This window comes from Malurus melanocephalus, unplaced genomic scaffold (genome assembly GCF_030028575.1).
Source record: "Malurus melanocephalus ecotype Western Australia unplaced genomic scaffold, MMel_1.1 scaffold_394, whole genome shotgun sequence".
Taxonomy (NCBI): Eukaryota; Metazoa; Chordata; class Aves; order Passeriformes; family Maluridae; genus Malurus; species Malurus melanocephalus.
Window position 1 is genome coordinate 72,302 of NW_026623626.1, and position 16,109 is coordinate 88,410.

Here is a 16,109-nt window from a genome sequence, read left to right on the forward strand (position 1 = left end):
CTGTCCCCAAACCAAATTCTCTGTGATTTACTATAAAAATAGCTACTTGACTTTCCTTAAACTGATTTTGTTTGGTTTTTTTTCTTTTTTTTTTCTTTTTTTTTAATAGAAATCAGTTTTAGAAATTGGCGAGGAAATATTTTACTTCTACTTAAATATGATGGATTTTCATAGATGCCCAAATTTTGATACCCTCAGTAATGTGAAAGGATAAGTTACTCTGGTTCCATGGGTGCTCCTTCTGACTGGATATGGGGATAATTAATGGTGATGCCTGGGTCTAAAAGGAAAGGTCTAACACAAGCCTCTGTGATTTACAAACATTTGTCTACTACAGCTCATGACAGACCTCTGGCTGGATACAGCCGTGAGTACTGGTCATGATCTCAGAGCAGCAGGAAAAGAACAGGAATATGCTGACAYCTGGAACCTTGAAGTGTATTTTAAAACTTGATTAGTATTTTGATAGTGCTTGGAAAGTTCTAATGTAGTGATCAATAAGCTAAGATACATCTTAGAAATGCAACATTTTATCTGCGGCAACTGTCTATTTCCTCTGCTAATTTTGCAGGCAGCTCTTGGATGGCATATAAAGCTCTTTGCTTCTGGAAAACATCTTGATTTAAAAAAAAAAAGGAAGAAACAYCTTTACAAAAATAGATTTTTATTATTACAATAATTTACAAGATTTCACTATTTCTGAACAAACAATATTGTAATAGGAATTATCAGTAACAAATCTATGGGAACAAGGATTGTCATGGCTGCGTTTCCTAGCGCAGGTGTTAGGTTCACATTATTTCACATACRTTATGTATCTTCATTTTTAAAAGCTATCTTAAAAAGACAGGAGAAGTATACTTTAGTGTTTGAAGGAGGTAATTACTCAGTGAAGCTTCCAAAGATGAAAGAAGGAATAATTCTTCAATCTGTGTTTGCAATGAAAAGCTGAACCCCTGCTTCAAGTTCACAAGCACCATCCAACCAAAGGGAAGATGGTGAAGCACAGAGGTGCCAGAGGTCAAAACTAGGACTCTGCTGTTCGCTGGCTTGGACATTTTCTGGGTTTCAGGTTATCAGTGACAACACTTAAAAATATTCCCTGAATGGAGAAACACTTCCGTTTGAGTGGACCCAATCTTGGAAGTACTTGYACGTATTTATTGTCACAACAGCTCAAGTAAGCAAAATGCACATTTGAACAAATGCAAGATCATTCCAGTAAACTGCAGCCTGTCCCTGCTTCAATCAAAATAAATTAGTTTTGTCATTAATGAGAATAAGAAAGCTCTTAGAATAATGTAACCTTTCCTACTTTTAAAAAAACCCAGCCGCAACACCACTGCATGTTCTTACAAATTTCTGGAGCCCAACACAGCTCAGTTTCTAGTATTTAAAGTACTATCTTAACAAAAAGATGGCTGAGTGAGTCTAATAGGAATTGTTGTAGATCTCTTTTTAATTTGCAAGGCTTTTGATTCAAGGAGCATCTCTTAATTTTCTGCAATTGCTGTTTATATGAATATGTTTTAAACAAAAATAGAAGTTTGCAATATATTCATAATATCAAATTATAATGGCTAAACACTTTGAATTTCTGAAGTGGAGTAAGCCAATCCACCCGAGTACCTAATTAAGTACTTTTTCTGGATCCCAAGTTCTGAGGCTATGAAAAAGTCATATAATTTTCCCACAATATAAAAATTATTATGAGTCTTAATCATACACTGGGATTTCATTTGGCCTACTAGGAGTTCCCAACTCTCCTAGAAATTCAATGAAGTTTACGTGGTCAACTCCAGTATATTTCATCCTTCATTCCTTGTTACTTCAGGATCAGGATACCTAGCAAATATTTTGGAGAGCAGCATTTCAGTATGCTTTGAGGCACCTTCACAGAGTCTGATTTTTCATGGGGAATGTACCTAACACTCAAAATCGGATCTCTCCCTGTGACTCAAGCTGTGTTCTCAGCCCTAAGGCTTCAGAAATCTTTTTTTCCTGACTATTCCCCCTTCCCTCTTCCCTTAATTTCACTGTCTGAAACATAAAACTTCATCATTGTGCTTACATGACTGTATTAAGYGTATTAAGTACAATTCAGTCATTTCTAAAACTGTTTTAATATTGCAAAGTATAGATCATCTCCAAATAAAATATTCTGAATCGTAAGACATGGCTGAAAACCTTCATGTATGTATCTTCCCCATAATCTCAAAATATAAAAGCCAAAGTAGTGCAAGGGTAGGGGTGAGTCTTTCAGCCCATTCTTCCAAGCTGATACTCCCTCTCCACTTTATTTTCTTCATTTAAAGGTGAAGCTTTCCATAAAAGGAGCTAAATCCATTCATAAAATGATTGAAAACCTTTTTGCTTGCTATGGAAACAGCAAGGTTTAAGTACCTAAGGTGAAGTACAATAAAGCAAAATAATGCTTTATCTGTTGTTACTGCTCACACAGAGATTCTGGATATCCATCTCAGGGAACACTAAAAGTTTCTCTATGATATGATTTAATCCAGCGCAAATTTCAAGTTTAATCTCTGTGATCCACTGCATTCAGTCTCTGAGCAAGACTGACAATTTTTTCTACCCTTTTATGAAAATAATCTGAAATTTGAAGACATTGGAGAAAATGAAACCAGGTTCATTAGCATGGAAAAAACTATTGTGTACATCAACTGCCCTAACTTTTCTCACTCTTTGTTCACTGACAGGTTATTTTCTATTACATCTTGCTAGGCATTTTGAATCATTTCATCTTCAAACCCCACTCTGCAGCTGTGGGAAGTAGAAACTTAGACAAAAGCTTTAGAACGATTTTTGTATACCCTCAATCAGCACCACTGCCCCCTCCACCTCCCTTGATTTTAACAGTGTTGTCATTTTAATCATCAGTACAAGCCCTTATGCAATACAGAAAATACCTGACAGGAGATTACCTGCAGTTACACTATTTGCTGTAAGCATAATCACTTTTTYGTTTTCTTTTTGCAGTGTGTTGCACAAGAAGGTCTTCACTTGGCACAAGAGGACCTCGGCATTGATGTGTTGAAATACCTTGTGATGAGCACTTCGATACCAATGGGAATCACAAGGAGGTGTTTGCTGTTTTCTGTCACCATTCAGTCTATCCTAAGTGCAGGGCACCAGCCTGACCTAGGAATCACTGTAGTCAGTGAACCTAAAGAGGCTTAGTCACTAGATATTATGATCCCTGCATCTGACTTAAGGAATCAGAGAAGCACTAAATGTTCATTGAAAGGCACTACTTCAGTTTTTTCTTTTTTTTTCCTTTTTTTTTTTTTAATCAGTTAATTTCCCAAGACTAATAACAGAGATTTCATTTCAGTACACAGACCTTGCACTAAAGCAGTTAATATGGAGACCTATGTGGATTTCAAACCTGGGGCACTTCCTTAATGCTACAAACTGTTCCTACCATATAAAGCACTTGTGTAATTAATTTGAAAATTATAACTCCTTTATTTCACAGTACCTGTTTCTTGTGTCCCCACTTTCCCTTCCTGCATTTCCATATTTAACTAAACACACCTTCTTTCCTGGGACCAGTCACTAGTACCACAACACTTAGTATCTTTTAAGTTAAAATRTTTCCTAAAAAATGAAGCCCTTTTTCTTTTCCCATTCCAATAATCACCACTGAGACAAAAGGTTCTTTACAAAAGTGGCTGAGGATAAAAACAGGAGGTCAAAAAGCTCAAGTTTTAAGATGTGTCTGTGTTCATTGAGATAACAGTTAAGGAACAACTCAGCCTACAGTATCCCTGATGATTGAATTTCTCCTTTTTCAAGGCTAATTCTCTTCATCTTGAATATTATTTGCTAAATACCATAGAAGAAAAATGTAATTTCATCTGTGATTTGTACTTGTAGGTTGAGTCTTGATGTACGACACTTTGACAAAAGAGAAAATTACGGGGTAATAGAAAAGCAAGCTCTTCAGGATGTTAATCAGAATCAGTCTTCCTGTTAAATGTTTCCTCCCTCAGGTCTTGACAAGGTGATGGGTTTTGGAGGATGGARGTTCTCAGTATCATCTGTGTGCTGGATACCCTGGCTTCTGTCAGTCACTTGTGAGCTTGCTTTGCCTGCTGCACACCTAACAGATGATTATTGTGTCTGCTTCAGAGAGTCTGGCTCAACAGGCCCTTCCCCTGCTAAGCATATGTCATCTTCCCCAGGTAATTAGATGGTACATATCCCTTCTGACCTTTTGCTTCAGCTAGCCACCATTCCTTATTGCCACCCAGGTCAGAAAAGCGAAGTATCTTCACCCTCTGGTACTCCTGAAGGCTGAGTTCATAATCACTTCTAGCTTGAAATGCATAAACAGCGTAGAAGACCTGAAAAAGGAAAGATRCATAAACCAAAATCAGAATTGAAAAAAGTTCCCTCTACCACACAGTTGTGTATCAGTAGGAGTTCTGTGTACAGAAAACATGCAACAACATGTACAAACTAGTGTTCAGCTACATGGCCTCCAATTTATAGAAGGGGCCAAAAMGAAAAGTAAAATTGAAGGATCTGGGGAATTCTGCATGAGGAACAAACCAARTTCCAAGACCTCATCACCTTACTACAGCAGTAAGGTTTTCAGCTCATACCAAGTAGCCATGGATTAAGTGAAGAATTTTTCAGAAATGTTTCCTCAGGGAGCATCACCTTTCCTAAAGCTCTAGTATTTAATTGTGGTACACGGGTCACTTCCATGCCTTGCTGATCAGCATTCTTGTCACAGCTTTCTTGTCAACAGTAAGTTGAAAAATCCCCCAAACTGAGCTATTTTGAAGGTTCCTGCTCCATAGGAGAACTTTGAGGTGTACATGAGGTGGGATAATGCAACAGTRCATTTTCTGTGACACAGGACTGCAATTCACCATTTACCTGTTTCTCTTTCCTACCTCATAGTTATTTAAGAGCAGAGGAGAACAAATTCCCACGTCACACTGACAGATTAGTGCCACTCTTTTCTGGTGTAAAAGGAAACCATTTAAATTACAGTGTAATTCTAGATTTGAAAAAGGAACAACAAGTAGACAGGCACAGTGCGTATCATACTTACATGCTGTTCATTCATATACTGAAGAGCACCAGTCCCTGTGCCATTAATTGTGGGATTTTCACAGAATTGGAGAGATGAGTTGCTGTCACTCTTATTGTACTCTGGACTTCTTATGCTGCCGTCAGTAGAGCGCCGTGAAGGGACAAAGATGCTGATRTCATCAAAATCATCATCACCAAAGCCATTTTCTGCCACATCCTTGTGTGCTTTGGCTGGCTTGTAAGGCTTCAGGAAGGAGGAATACACATATCCTCTGAGAACTAGAATAAAGAGACAGAAAATAAATAAACAGCAAAACACTGCTAAAATAATTTCAAAACCAACCATTTTACGCAGCTGTCAGTATGACAGAGGCAAACAGATGGGGCCAGAATGAAAAGAAATCAATATCCCAAAGGGAAGCTGTTATTGGGATATTTGTGCAGAGAACTTACTTCCTGTGTCAACAAGCCATCTGCTTGTGCTTCCAAAGGGGTCCTTTTTCTCCACAACAGCCACCAGCTCTCCTTCCTGCAAATCAATATCGAATTCCTGCGCGGTATTGCACTTGCGCTTAGCCTGGTACAGCGACTCGGTGCTGTACATGGACAGCAGCTTRGACCTGTGGCCTTCTGTCTGGCGTGGGGACTCCAGCTGACAAGAAAATAAAAATATTTATCCTTAGTAATGCTGAGGTCATTTCCTTGATGAAAAAATCTGTATGTCTCATGCAATAACTGACCCAGTGTTTTCATGCAAAAACCAAGGAGTTACTTACATGGGGACCAAATCTCTTCTGCATGTGCAGGAAGGACCTGTCCCATTGCTGTATTAATTAATAAGTGAGGAATAAAGCGCAGATTTTAAAGAAATGTAGGAATTTTGCTAATTAAAGAACTCTTAGTCTGTCCTCTGCTTTTGAAGATCTGGTGTTCTGTATGTGAGCTGTCTCTTGCTTAATTGCTTTTCTGTAGCCATGACCTTTGTATTCCTATGTAATATCACAAAAAAAGCATAATCTGAAACCAGGCTGAGGTGTGCTAAGACCACACAACAACTTGCACGATAAGGCATTAGGCAAAAAATTCTGTGGTACCCAAACTGGCTGCTTTTTGTGTGAAATCATCTCTCTAAATGAGGGCAAGAAACCATTAACTGCTGGAAGCATATTGATTTCAGGGTTTGGTTAGAAAGCGGGGAGGGGGTGCTGCACATCAGTGGGATCTTTACATACCACAGAAACAAGAGAACATGTGCCTTTACTGATGCTGAAAGGAATTCTACAACTGCCTCTGCTTCCACTGTAAACCTGCATTCAAACATTTATTTTGCTATAAATCAGACTCCTAAAACTTCCAGAAATGAACACGGATTTCATGGTGGGTTTTCTGAATCTTTTGCTGTGGGTGTGTATGTATGTGTAGGTATGTGTAGGTATGTGTAGGTATGTGTAGGTATGTGTAGGTATGTGTAGGTATGTGTAAACACCAGTACACATAACCACAGCTCAGCACAAGGGAAAAAATCCTCTGAATTAGAAGACTAAGATGCACTATAAGAGTATTTAACAAAAGAGGTTACCAAAGTTTACATATAACTCYACCTTAACATTTGCTTAAAGACCTAAGGGCAATCAGAGGTAATTTCAAGTTTATTTTCAAGATACTAACATGAAAAAAAGTGAAAAATCCTCAGAAGTTACTGGTCAATGAAATAGCTTCACTCAAACCACCTGATTCAGAATCACAGTGAAGAGACAAAGCTCAAACCCTTAGGTAGCACAAAAATGGGTTYGTTTCAAAAGTGATTTAAAGAGGATGCTTCATACACAATTTGGATGTATGGTACTCACTGGAGAAGGAACAGGTTTCTTTCTTTCCAAGCTCAATTTTCTCTCAATAAAGGTTACACCACAGTTTTCTTTTACAAAATTCAGCTTGTGAATCTCCTCTATCAATTGATTCTGCACTTCACAGATGCTTGAGGAGGACAGCTGCAAACACAAATGTGGGTTAGACCTCATGTACAAAATGGTAGGGAGATTGGAGAGAGCAGATTTGGTTTAATGGGCTGAATGCTTGGAGTCAGGAAATCTGACAAGTTATGCCTATTTTCTGCAGAGCCCATAGGCAGCATACTCTCTATGTATGAGATGTAAAGAGAAGAAACGTCCTTGCTTAAAGAAATTTTCTGATAAATACTATTACATTTAGAAGACATAGCAATTGAAGTAAAATCATAAAAAATATTCTAAATGGTGATAGAAATGAAGAGCCTTGCATTTATGCTACTGAGCCACCTGCTTTTAGATGCAAATGTGCATCTCAGCAGCTATCAGGATGGCCAATGTGCTTCAAGGCTTGGAGTAGCTTACCCCACAGCTGTGTGTTTGTGCAACTGAGTGCTGCCAACAGGTTAAAAATTGTTGGGTAACTGAGCCTCTGTCTGTGGCATTGGATAAGTGCTTTTGGTCTATGCTRATACCAAATGCATTTGCTGATGTAAACAGAAAATAAAAAAGAAAGAAMCAGAAGGTAATTTTGTAGCCAGGCCCTCACAGAAAATGATGCTCAGTTCAACCACTTTCAAAACATGAAAACATCAAATTACAGGGATGAAATTTCCTCATGCGGAAAAAGCCTTCATTTTCCCATTAAACACCATAGCTCTGTGTTTTGATCCTGACCTTGCTTGCTTAATTTTGCAGCTACCCCTTACTATAATGTGCTCTGTTCAAGCCTTGATGGAAAGGAATACTGCAGGRTTGCCTTTCTGCAGTGTGTTTCCTTGCTTCTGTTCAGGTGAGTGGATTTGTATGTGGGGAAGGCATTGTCRCAGCTGTGTTTCTCAGGGGTTTCAAGTCCTCCAAGCAAGGCTATTTCTTACTGCTGACAGATGTCTGCAGGAGCTTCTGCATCGTATTTGGGTTTAAAAGCAACTTGATTTTAATAAAAATTATTTAATCAGATCTCCTAACTTGTTTCTCTCTTGCAGTCTGCAAAAGCTGCAGGTCTGGCAGCAAAGGAAGTGTTCATGTAATTTCTTTCTTACAATTTCTCTTTCTGTGTTTTCTGGGCTAGTCAAGGTAGATGCTAAGAAATGCTAGCAGCTGCCTTCCTTTTGCCATATTGTAATATTCTTGCCATTACTATCACTGTAACAGCTGGAACAGTTCCATTAGGACCATTCTTGATGAAAAGTCCAGGTCTGACAGAAGTTCAGCACATAAGTTTCTCAGAACTCAGGTCTCTGGAGYGGCCTTATTGTGGCCTTCAGTAGCTAAAGGGGGTCTACAGGAGAGCTGGAGAGGGATATTTTTCAAGGGCATCTAGTGACAGGACAAGGGGGAATGGTTTCAAACTGAAAGAGGGTAGGTTTAGTTTAGTTTACTGTGACAGTGGTGAGGCAYTGGAACAGGTTCACAGAGAAGTGGTGGTTTCCTTATCTCTGTAAACTTTAAAGGTCAGGTTGGATGGGCTTTTTTTGGTCCGGCTTAAGCAATCTGGTCTAGTGGAAAGTGTCCCTGTTAATGGCAGGAGAACTAGAATTAGAGTGCCTTTAAGGTCCCTTACATCCAAACCATTTTGATTCTATGAATTTAATCTTTATTAAGCTTGCAAAGGGAAAAAAAAACCCAAATGTGACTGTGCTCAGCAGAACAAACAAAATCAGTAAATCAGCACAGCTTTGTAGATATGTGTCCTATATAACTTTAGCCAAGGCATACAGAAAGAACAGAAGACAAATTAAGGCATAGCTACACCTGTTTCTAATGTACTTACCGGAATAGGCACCACAACAGGAGAATTTGATTGAAGTGCTGCAAACATAATATTCCTGAGGAGGGTGATGAAGCAGTGTAGGCAGTTTAACACAATCTTTTTGGCTGCTCTGTTGAATATCTGAAGTTCTTCCACTAGCTGTGCATTTAGAGCCTCATAGTCTTTCTTTGCCAGGTCCAGCTCTTCTCCAGCTGACCTCTGAAGGTAGCTGTTGTAGTCYAACAACTTATCATAGCGTTTCTGGATGAGCTTCTGAGGGCCTGGAAACAGGGCTTGTAGTGCTGAGAGTGGAGTCAAGACAAGCTTGTCCAGCTGAGCCATCTGAAAAGCATAAACCAGACCTACTCATCATCTTAATCCTACAGCCCTTCAGACCCCATAATAGGTCAAGCCTGATGGCAGCCTATCAAGCAATCTGTTAATCACTCTTCACAAAGCATTGCTGTCAGAKGCAGTTTTAAGCAGGGTCCAGCATGACCTAAAATCTCCTTCACATCAGGAAAGGTATCAGTTCTTCAGCTGACAGTGTCTGGTGATAGCAGTGGTCCCTTGGAGCCTGAGGTGCTGCCCCTAGGGAGCTGCCACCAGGGCAAAACAGCAAGGACTGGTCAAGTAGCCAAATAAAACCGGGATTTCCCACACCAATATACAGTCTAAAGGCAATGAGGGCTTATTAAGTGGCAGTCTTGAATTCTCTCAAAGCTACTCCTCTTTTTTCTTTTTTTTTTTTCTGGAAACAGCTGTAACTCAATTCCTGTTTAAGCAAACACAAACAATCACTTGATTTGATTAAATTAGGTTATGCTTGTTGGTTTTATCTCTAGTAATCAACAAAATTAGACACCTGGTAAAAAAACAGCCTTTCCTCAGACTTTTCCATTAGTCTCTAATTGTCTCAAGGGATTAATATTGCATGAAATAAAATTTATTTTTGTAAGTAATTTGTTCAAATACAGCACAGGCTTGTAGTGAGTGAAATTCATCATGATATTAAAGCTTGTGGACATTCTGTGTAAATTAAGTTGTTTGCTTGAATGTGAGAATAGAAAAACAGCTGCCTCTGCATTCTCCAAAACATATCCCAGTTGAGGATAGAWCCTTTTTCACCCCAGAGTTGCTCTCCAAGGCCAAGGTGATATACACTGGCTAGAGAGCTCCTATTTTATTTCCACCTGAAAAACTGGGCTGTGCTTAGTGAACCAATTTTTGATGCATTAAGAAAACAATTCTTCCAAACTGCTGGATCTGATTTCTGGAAAAAAGGCTACTGGGAATTTCTGCCCTAAAATTTTCCAGAAAATCTAATGAGAGGAAGATGCACAAAAGCACAAAGGGAAAAGAGCAATTTGTGAAAAGAGCAATGTGCCCATTGCTGAGATCCCCCTTGATAATCACCTTTCAGAAAAAACACGTAAAGAACGCTATGGGTTGTTCAGTGAGAACATCTACTCATTGTGCAATGTCAAGACAAGAGTGTTTTAAAAAACCTGTATAGGATGGGGAATCCTTGTAATCTTGTAWATCCAAGTCACAGAAATAAACAGATAATAAGTATAAACTAGCAGCTATTAATAACAATGTCCACAGTTAAATAAAATTAAGTTGTTAGGGTTTTTTTTTAATTACATAGGCCCTCAGAATAGCTGGGTCATGGGCTGTTAATTTTTTTTAAAGAAGATTTCTGTTTCATCTATTGTGGAATTACTTCTACTTTTATGTTTCTGACTATGGGGGCAGCTTCCATACTGGCCACACTCACCACTACAATGATGGAGAGGTATTCTTTTGTACTTTATGCAATCATTCATTATAAAAACATTGAAAATTTTGTTCTGATTATTGAGATTTATTTTTGAGATACTTTTCACATGTGGAAATTTCAAAGGAAAGGAAATAGATCATCTTACATCCCTGTCATTATCCTGGAGATTGTGGTCTGTCAAAGAGCCTTCTGGTTTTTGGCAGACTCCAATTTCAGTGTTTTGGAAAGGACTAAATGGCTAAATTTGAGTCAGCACAAAACTAGGAAAGTGTAAGAAAACCTCCACCTCTTAAATTTTCTAGCTTAAGCTGCTGTTTGAAGAAGCAGCCTTTCCCGTTTTGAAGARATATTTAGGTATCTTATTAGAGCCAGCATTAAAGTTCATTTTAATTCTGAAAGCAGAAACTTTTTTTAGTTGAAAAACTATTACTATTCTTTATAATTGTTTTATTAACTACTGTGGGCTATATTCACATTTTTCATGGTTTCCCTATAAAGGATTTGACAGTGCTATGTTAATATCTGGACCTTGATGATCCTAGAYGCATTTTTCCAACCTAAACTGCCCTGTGATTCTACAATTATAAAGATAATAACTTATTTGAAAAGTTAATAAATCTGAGATTTTTGCAGATCTGTGATTCCAGGAGTTAACATTGCCTGAGCAAAATATTGATCACAAAAGTCCCTCAAACTACAAGTGCTGGTAACCAAAGTAGCAAGGCAAAGATCTGCTACTTTTGCCTGAAGTTCAGGTGAAACAAATACAGGTTTGTTCAGGTGATACAAATTTAGCACAAAGATTTTCGTTTGGAATTTAGCTTGACAAGTTTTCTCTAGTTCTTCTAAGGAAAACACAATGCATTTACTTTGAATTTTATCTTAGTTCTTAGAGAAACTCAACCAAAACCTCCCACTCATCTTTCCCAGTAAGTTGGTATTTCTTCTCTATTTTCTGTCTTAGTCTTCCTCACAAACAGCCGTTTTTCAGACACAGAGACAGCTGTGTGACACTGCACATTGCATAAACTTACAAAGTCTTCACACAGATTTGCAGTGTCRGTCTGTTTTTCCAAACAGTCATTAACTTTGTCATCTTTGTCTTGCAGGATTTCCTGAAGTCCAGTGATATTCTGGGCAGCCAGATGTATAGAATCCTAAATGAAAATATGGGAGAAGATGAAACTGTTACAAGTTGTTTTAATATACTGCATTCACTCATKCAGCTACTGCAATAATACTGATGGAACCAGAAATATTTTCCATCTCTGACACCTGTGCAGAGGTGTGTGGTGCAGCTGCTGTGTGGTTTCCAGTCATTGTGGGGTTGTTTACTGTGATAATATTTTCCTGTGCYTTGTCAATTTTCAATGCAAACTACTTAAGAATCGAGTTGTTAATGTTCAAATGGAAAAACTATGCCCTAAACAAATTAATATCCCTCTGGAAATCAGCTACTCCTCAGCAAGAAACCAGCTTTCCATGCACCTCCAAAAGCCTCTTTTGGGGGACTAAGCAGGACTACAGTGGTGTATTTCATCTAGTCAGAATTTGAATCTTAATGAAGTGTGGATCGGTTTGGATAAGGAGCTGTCAGCACCATTCCAGACAACAGCCCTTGCTGGCCGAGCTCCCTGGACTTTCCCAGTYTGCTGAACCAAACAAATGTGTGCTTGTGATAAGCCCCAGCCAGCTGGTTATTGATCTTGCCTATCTCTCCAACAGCCTTCCTGCCTGCTGAGGGCACACTCACACTGTSACAGGCCTCGTGCCACCTGCAAAGATGGCAAGTAGCCCAAGAGAGGGACAGGTTGATAAGTCACAAGCCAACTCTCATCTCTGGAGAGGAAGAATGAAGAAAAGACATTTTAGAGAATTTGAGCCCTCTGTACATCTAATGCTAGCCCTCAACACAAYAGAAACACAGGAAAAAGGAAGGAATCTTTCCATCCAGAATGTGTATTTTAGGACATTTTAATTTATGCGGCTGCAACTCAGTTCTTCCACCTTTAATGAGAAGCAGTTGGTGCCCCACTGCAGCAAATGGGGGTGATAGCTTCACAAAGAGAATCAAAGTCCTAACTGTGCCACCAGGCAGCACCTTCTTCTCTGCACTGCACCTGTGGGTCTGCACAGAGCCTGCTTCTATCAGGGCAAAAATGCAAAATGTGCCCGTCAAAACTTCTTTGCCATGGGCTCAGTGGCAGCACACCTTATTTRTTTAATATTCTGATGCAGACAGACCTGCTTACAAATAATTTGGTGTTGCCTAACCAGCGGCARAAATGGGTGTCAAAATGCTTATGGACAGGGTTTGTGGCCACAGATTGCAAAAAGGCTTGTACTCACCTGAAGGTGTTGTGTACAGAGCGAAATGTTCTTCACACACGATTTCACAGTCTTCTCTAAACTCTGGAACAACTTTTCTTCCTTCTTAAAAGTTTGATCATTCAACTAAAATAGACATTTGCACTGTTATTTTGGCAGTCCAAAAGAGCCTGGCTAATGAAAGAAACATCCAGAGTGCTGCTAGAAAAATCCCTGAACTCCTCCCTTTGAAAAGAAATCAACCCCTAATTCTCCCTGGCTCCACTGTAGAAGTCAAAACCGCTGGGCAACGTGGCAGATATTTAATTTAATATTTAATCCTTGTGGAAGCAGGGAGTTGCTTTAACACAAGCCCAGCGACTTGAGCCGACACGACCCTCAATTCTTCTGTGTGTTGTTGCTCTGTTTGAGGAAAGGATGGAGGAGAAGGTGGGATATTTCGGGTGCCGGGGCGCTGTGCTGCAGGCAGAGCTGTAGATGGTGCTGTTCCCCCTAGAGCGGTGCCAGCTCTTCATCTGCAAACGCCAGCAGCTGGGAATGGCCTCGGGAAACTTCTTTATGCCGGCTGGGAACACCCTGAAAACGCGGTGATTTCTGCCCGCCTCTCACTGGAGGGGATTCAGAAATCTTAAATCATATCTCAATGGTTTTGCTGTGAGGRTCGCGGCGTGTTTCAAGATGTGAGTTGGGAACTTTCTCGGTCTAATTAAGCAGGAGAGACTGCTGAATCTCTAACAGATGTATTCTGATACTAAAATGATTCTCAAATGTTTTAAGCTTAATTAGAAACAAAGCCAAAAAAACATAAACCAGAAGCTTCTAAAGGAAAAAAAAAAAAACCAAAAAAACAAACCCAAGAAAGGAAAAAGAATCACAAGAATCGCATATCTTCTTAATCAAATTTAATTCCCTTTTTCTCTGATTTTATAGCCTTGCTGGTGTCTGTCACATTATGAATACAAAAATTTCCACTGTATAAATAAATGAACAGAAAAAAATAAATGTGGGTAGTTTGCATCAGGGAAAGAGGAAACACTGATAAAAAACAAAACAGGAAAAAATGGTGTGTATCTCGTAAAGTCACATCTAGAAAGGCAAGTGACCTTGTATAATCAGCCATCTCATGCAGTGAGGTGCACTGGATATAATTTTCAAGGTCAGTTGTAATTGATTTTCTTTGATATTTCAATTTAAGCTGTCCTGAAAATGTTTATCCTGCTAGGTTTTGAATTACAACTTTAAAATTATGAAGGAGCATTTTACTTTTGACTGCCCAACACCCATCAGACTCAACACAGCATTTTTTGTCTCTCTAGTTTTGATGGTTCCAGATCTTTAGGTCTTTACACATGTAGAGGCAAACTCTGTGAACTTTCCTAATTAGAGGTATTGCTCATCTTCCCTGGTGGATTCCAAACCTTAATGCTAAAACAGGAGCAAGATGAACTAAACACATAACTAAACACAAATATCTATTGCCAGGGGATCTGCAAAATGCTGACCTCAGGCAGAGTTTCACAAAACTACCACTCACTTCCTCTCTGCTGGAGACCAGAAGTTTGAGAAACTCTTGTATAAAAAAAGGTGGAGAACACATTACATTATTTTCTTTTTCAATCACAAAGATCTTTCCTGTCTTCTGTGACAGTCAGAAAATGACTTCATAAATTAGACAGAAAAAAAGCAGCACCACAAACTCCATTTCCAACATCTTTTGAAAAACACCCAATGCAAAAGCAGAACTGAAGCTGTCAATGCAAATCTGAAGTTGGATGAGTAAGTACCTGAGGTTCTCCCCTCGTCAGTATTTTCAGATGACTGGTGACCCTCTTGGATTTCTTGCTAATGGAGTGAATATTCAGTCGGGAAAACTTTTCTTTRAGGCTTTCATCATCATCATTCTTCCTATACTTCAGCACTGCAGACAGAGAATTCCATTACACCAATAATCTGTATTCACAGGACTTTTCACAGGGACAGGCACACAAATATGAAACCATTTGAGAGCAGACACTTTGATGTCCCTTGCTGTAATCTCCTGTGAAACTGCTCAAGAGGATGAAAACCCCGTTAGCAACACTAGCCTTGCGAAGAATGGAGTTAGGGCTGTGATGTGGCAAGTTTGTGAGAAATCTTCCTATTACTGCATCTTAATGATTATCAGTGTTTGCAACTGCATTACAGACAACATAACATGAATTCTTTCCTTGTTTCCACACTGGAGTTACCAGTCAGGTAAAATAGCTGTCTGAGGACAAGGGACATTAAGGCATGGTTACCATCTGGAAACTCAGTATATTACASGACTTGGGTGGCACCAGCCAAAACTGATGTAGGGAAATATCTGAGGTTGAAACCTGTCATGTAATGGCCAGCCAAAACCTATGAAAAACCAACTATTTTCTTACCTAAATCTTTCCTCCTTTTAAGTTCATTGATGTTCACATTAATGTTTTTCATAGCGAAAAGGGCATCTTGTAGAGCCTTGTGGTCAGGGTGAGAAGCAGGAGTTGAGTTCAAGAGTTCATGGAGTAACAAGGGATATTTCATCACCCGTTGCACTGGTTTGATCAGCAGGGATCCCAGGTCCATTAAATTTGGCTTTCCTCTGCAATTTATAAAAAAAAAAATGTCACAAAAAGAGCAATTTCTTGAATTGTAACTACCACTCAAGTCAAAAAAATAAGAGACATCTGTGAGGGAACAGGGGTTGTGAATGAAACCCTCCAGTCACCCCCTCAATGAGAAATACACCCTGRGTCTGAATTTTCTGTGTTTTCAGAACCTAGCAGACCATTGCTTAGACATTACCTATGAAACTGCCCCACTCAGTCTGAGGGTGCATGTGGTGTAATTCACACAACACCCAGGAAGGGAGATGTAGGTGGAAGAACAAATAACAGGAAGTTTGAGAAATGCGTGTGAGCAGGGCTGTTACATCCTGCTCTGGGCCCTCAGGCTTAAAATTGCAACATTTCCATGCTGTGAGCAACTGGGATGCCTGTTCACAGTGCATCCCCTCTCACGACATCCCTGACTTGGCACAGTGACCCTTAAGCTTGTGGTTTTTCACCTGTGGTTTTTCTTTGCTGCCAGTCAGTTATTTCAAATGATGYCTGAGCTTCCAAAGGGTGCTAAATCTGGCCTGGGGAAATGTTGAACACACAGGATA

At 39.3% G+C, this 16,109-nt stretch overlaps 1 protein-coding gene across 1 annotated transcript in view; it reads right to left on the reverse strand.

Annotated features, from left to right (window-relative positions):
- Positions 1-3,292: 3,292 nt before the first annotated feature.
- ARHGEF38 (Rho guanine nucleotide exchange factor 38) overlaps positions 3,293-16,109 on the reverse strand; it is a 36,677-nt gene continuing 23,860 nt past the window's right edge. The window contains exons 6-14 of the mRNA XM_057379235.1: positions 15,346-15,545; positions 14,722-14,855; positions 12,959-13,063; positions 11,644-11,766; positions 8,848-9,168; positions 6,918-7,058; positions 5,521-5,719; positions 5,087-5,346; positions 3,293-4,367 (exon numbers count right to left, since the gene is read on the reverse strand). Coding sequence (XP_057235218.1) covers positions 4,182-4,367; positions 5,087-5,346; positions 5,521-5,719; positions 6,918-7,058; positions 8,848-9,168; positions 11,644-11,766; positions 12,959-13,063; positions 14,722-14,855; positions 15,346-15,545 — 1,669 coding nt within the window. The 3' untranslated portion in view covers positions 3,293-4,181. The remainder of the gene's footprint in view (positions 4,368-5,086; positions 5,347-5,520; positions 5,720-6,917; positions 7,059-8,847; positions 9,169-11,643; positions 11,767-12,958; positions 13,064-14,721; positions 14,856-15,345; positions 15,546-16,109) is intronic.